Source organism: Sinocyclocheilus anshuiensis, unplaced genomic scaffold (genome assembly GCF_001515605.1).
Source record: "Sinocyclocheilus anshuiensis isolate Anshui unplaced genomic scaffold, SAMN03320099.WGS_v1.1 scaffold1472, whole genome shotgun sequence".
In the NCBI taxonomy this organism is placed as follows: domain Eukaryota; kingdom Metazoa; phylum Chordata; class Actinopteri; order Cypriniformes; family Cyprinidae; genus Sinocyclocheilus; species Sinocyclocheilus anshuiensis.
This window is the reverse complement of record NW_015542453.1, coordinates 995,582-999,408: the sequence shown is the minus strand read 5'-3', so window position 1 is coordinate 999,408 and position 3,827 is coordinate 995,582. Positions and strand designations below refer to the sequence as shown.

At 35.2% G+C, this 3,827-nt stretch overlaps 1 protein-coding gene across 1 annotated transcript; it reads left to right on the top strand.

Annotated features, from left to right (window-relative positions):
* Positions 1 to 2,519: 2,519 nt before the first annotated feature.
* Positions 2,520 to 3,573, top strand: LOC107693700 (putative ferric-chelate reductase 1). The gene is given in 4 exon segments (XM_074187035.1): positions 2,520 to 2,707; positions 2,709 to 2,712; positions 2,964 to 3,041; positions 3,475 to 3,573. Coding segments are annotated over 4 exon segments (369 nt in total).
* The last annotated feature ends 254 nt before the right edge of the window (positions 3,574 to 3,827 follow it).

Below are 3,827 nucleotides of genomic sequence, written 5' to 3'. Positions count from 1 at the left end.
TGCTCTCATCCATGCTAGGCTGCATGGATGCGCAGGGAGTTCTTGCCCAGAACAGAACCATACCGCCAATCCAAACTGTATGCTAATTGTCAATCATCTTTGATGATAGTGGTCCTGACATAACTGTCATTTCTGGCCAAAATACCACTCCTTAATAATAACGCTTCCTCCACTGAAAAGGTCCATCCAATGTTGTCCACTCTTATCAAAATCCACCAATATATTTGTTTGGAACTGTTTTCGACTGTTTTTGCTTGTAAACAGTGCTTGATCTGTGTGTATTTCTCTCCTGATTCAGATGAGATCACTTTTACTGGAGAAAGCAATATTATATTTTAGATGCCTTAATGATCCATTTGTTTATTACAAACATCCAGCTTTTGAATTCACAAGATGTTAATTGATGGACTGGATTCATGTTGTGGATTGTGTAGTTTTTCCCAGCTGGTTGAACTCTCATTCTGACAGCATCCATTCACTGCAGAGGACCCCTTGTTGATGCAAACTCATATACATCTTGGATGGCCTGAGGGTGAGTCAATTTTCAGAAACTTTACATTTTTGGGTTAACTATTCCTTTAACAATGGATTACCAATAAACTGTAATTAAAAGCCTAATATCTAAAAACCCATAAAGAAGCAGCAGCAGTTAGAAACTGCCCTCACCAGTGATGGTTTGTCCTGGTGTGAATGTGGTGCTGTTCACAGAGACTTTGTAAAGAGAGCTGCTTATTTGGGACTTAAAATCAGTGTGGTTGGGGTTCATGCTTTGACAGGAATCCTCCACTTGCCCATCGGGGTAAGCTGTGACCCTCCTCACGCAACAAACGCACAACAGCAGGAGAATTTCAACGTGCATCTAAAAAACAACAACACGTGCTTATTTATCTGAATTGATTGATTGATTGATTGATTGATTGATCAAACAGCATGAAATGGTAAACAGAGTTTGAGATCTGAGAACTTAAAGATAATTAAGCAAAATATAAAATAAATTTGTTCGTTTACATGCATGTTTTTGTAGCCATCAATTATGAAGCCGTGTAACCAATAAAATGTTTACAAATGAACCCTTTCTTCTTCTATTGTAATTTTTTTTCTTAAATTACTGAGTGTTCTTCAGCAGTTAGATTCTCATTCAAAGACAGCAAAGTAAACTTACTGTGTAAGAGTGAGATGTTTGCTCCTCCAGAAGCAGCAGTGGGACTGTGAAGTAGTTTGAAGGCTCTTTCTTGACAAAGGAAATGTCTATCCCATAAATACAGACTGATTGATTTTCAAGTGGGTGTAAAAACTCTTATTTGTGACTGTGAATGCGTAGCATGTGTCCCAACTTTATATTGTGTTCTAGTTTTCAGGTTTTTCATGTATTGTGATTGGTGCATTTACTCTCATTCAGCAAGTGTTAGGATTTCCTAGCAAAGCTTTATTTGATTTATATTTCAAACACGTCAATATTTCATGTTCACTAAATATATCCTAACATTCATCTTAGAAATTGTCCTGAAAGCCACAAGATTATATGCTTAATATCTTTTAGAACATGCAAACTGTAGTCCATGTCCTGACACAGGGCTATAAAAATGGACTGTAATAATAAATACATAGATTTTATTTTAAAAATCGAGTAGGCCTATATTTTTCAATAATTCACATTAAATAAAATGTAAAATAAATTTGCCATGCTGTTCAACTTTGGAGCTTGTTGTTATGATATACTTCTTAAAGCTTTATTTGAAAAAATGCAGCTTAAAACTGCTGAAAATTGAACTGCTAAATTATGTGCTATATACACTATATACAGTATAAACACATGGTTCTATAAAGGGTTTTACAAAGCTAATATACTGTAGGCCTGTCTGATTTTTAGTTAAATGACTAAAAGTAGGCCAAGGAACCTGGCAACCCATTTACACATGATGAATCAGACTTCTTATCGCAAGAATTTTGTCCAATAAAATTTACTCGCATGTAAATGGAATATAATCTATAACACCAGAATGCACATTCATGTGATCTCTGTTAGTTTTATGTGAGCACTGAACTCCATTCATCCATTATTACACATCTAAGAAGCACAACAGACTTGAAAGAGTTACATGTAGGTTTTATTTCCTCATAATTCAAATAACCACCTTTATTTATTTCTTCATAATTCGCCATTTTCCCTTGCTTATACTTCACATATCCAATCCCTTTACTTTATGATTTTCCCCTATCAATAAGGATGTTTTTCTGTCTGCTCATTGTTTACCTTCCTGGTATCAAGCTCACATAAAACCCTCTTATTCCTGACACACATCAGCTGTACTAATATTTTCTGGAAAGCAACTCAATATCGCTGTTTGATTTTGTGAAGGTTAGTAACTCTTGCATGGTTAAAACATTAACTGGAACCAAAATAGTGCACTTAATTTTTTTTGTTTACATTCAAATGTCAATAATTGTCAATGTTATTATTTATAATTGTTGTCAATATGCCATTAAAATTGAAATCTTTTTGATTTATCCGGTTTTAGATGAATATACAGTTTCTCATCCTGGTTTTGGGACTGAATCTTCATGCTGTAACTGCATACAGCAATGGAGAGGTGACTCCGGCATGCACATCTATGACTCCTAATCATAGAAATAATCCTGCCTCTATATTAGAACCTCCATATAGAGTCACCACAGATGTCTCAAACTACACAGAGGGTCAGGTGATCACAGGTTTGTGACAGGACCTGTAAAAATATATAAATTGAATTTCATACAAAATATAAAAAAAAGTGGCGTCTGCAAACACATGATACTAGAGCCATTCTGGCAATGGCTTTTAAGCAGCTGCTGTCTTGTGATTTTTAGTGAATGTATGAATCAGTTTCTCCCAAGTCCACAGTTCAAAGTTCACATCACTGTTTTATTCTTTGGCAGTGACATTGCAAGCAAATGAGACTGGGTTCGGGGGCTTTCTTCTTCAGGCCTGGGATGAGACGGGTCCAATGGGAACTTTCACAGTCACGGGAAGCGATGCTCAATTACTCAACTGTGGAACAGCGGTAAGATGTTTATTTAAAAATGAATATTCTGTCATCATTTGCTTACTGTAATGTCGTCCAAACCTTTATGATTTTGGTTGGCAGTGACATTGCAAGCAAATGAGACTGGGTTCGGGGGCTTTCTTCTTCAGGCCTGGGATGAGACGGGTCCAATGGGTACTTTCACAGTCACGGGAAGCGATGCTCAATTACTCAACTGTGGAACAGCGGTAAGATGTTTATTTAAAAATGAATATTCTGTCATCATTTGCTTACCGTAATGTCGTCCAAACCTTTATGATTTTGGGAAACTTCTTTCAAGAAAGAAGTTTTGCTTTGCATTACTTTATTTATCTCTGCTGAAGCGTCTGGATACATATTTATATATAGCAACATTTGGAAATGCAGACAGTATTGTACACACTGATGTGAACCAGCATTCTTTATCTTTCAGGGCTCAGCTGTCAGTCACACTTCAAGTGTTAACAAATCAACTATTGTGTCTCTATGGAAAGCTCCTAACAACAACAACGCAGATATTCGGTTCAGGTAAAACTTATTCCACCTGTGTTCATTGTATTTCACTAATATTTACTTTTATTATGTTTACAATAGTGCTGTCAAACGATTAATCGCGATTAATCGCATCCAAAATAAAAGTTTTTGTTTACATAATATATGTGTGTGTATACTGTGTATATTTATTATGTATATATAAATACAAACACATGCATATATACATATAAGAAAAATGTTATGTTTATATGTTAAATATATTTATATATAATATAAAATATAAGAATATAA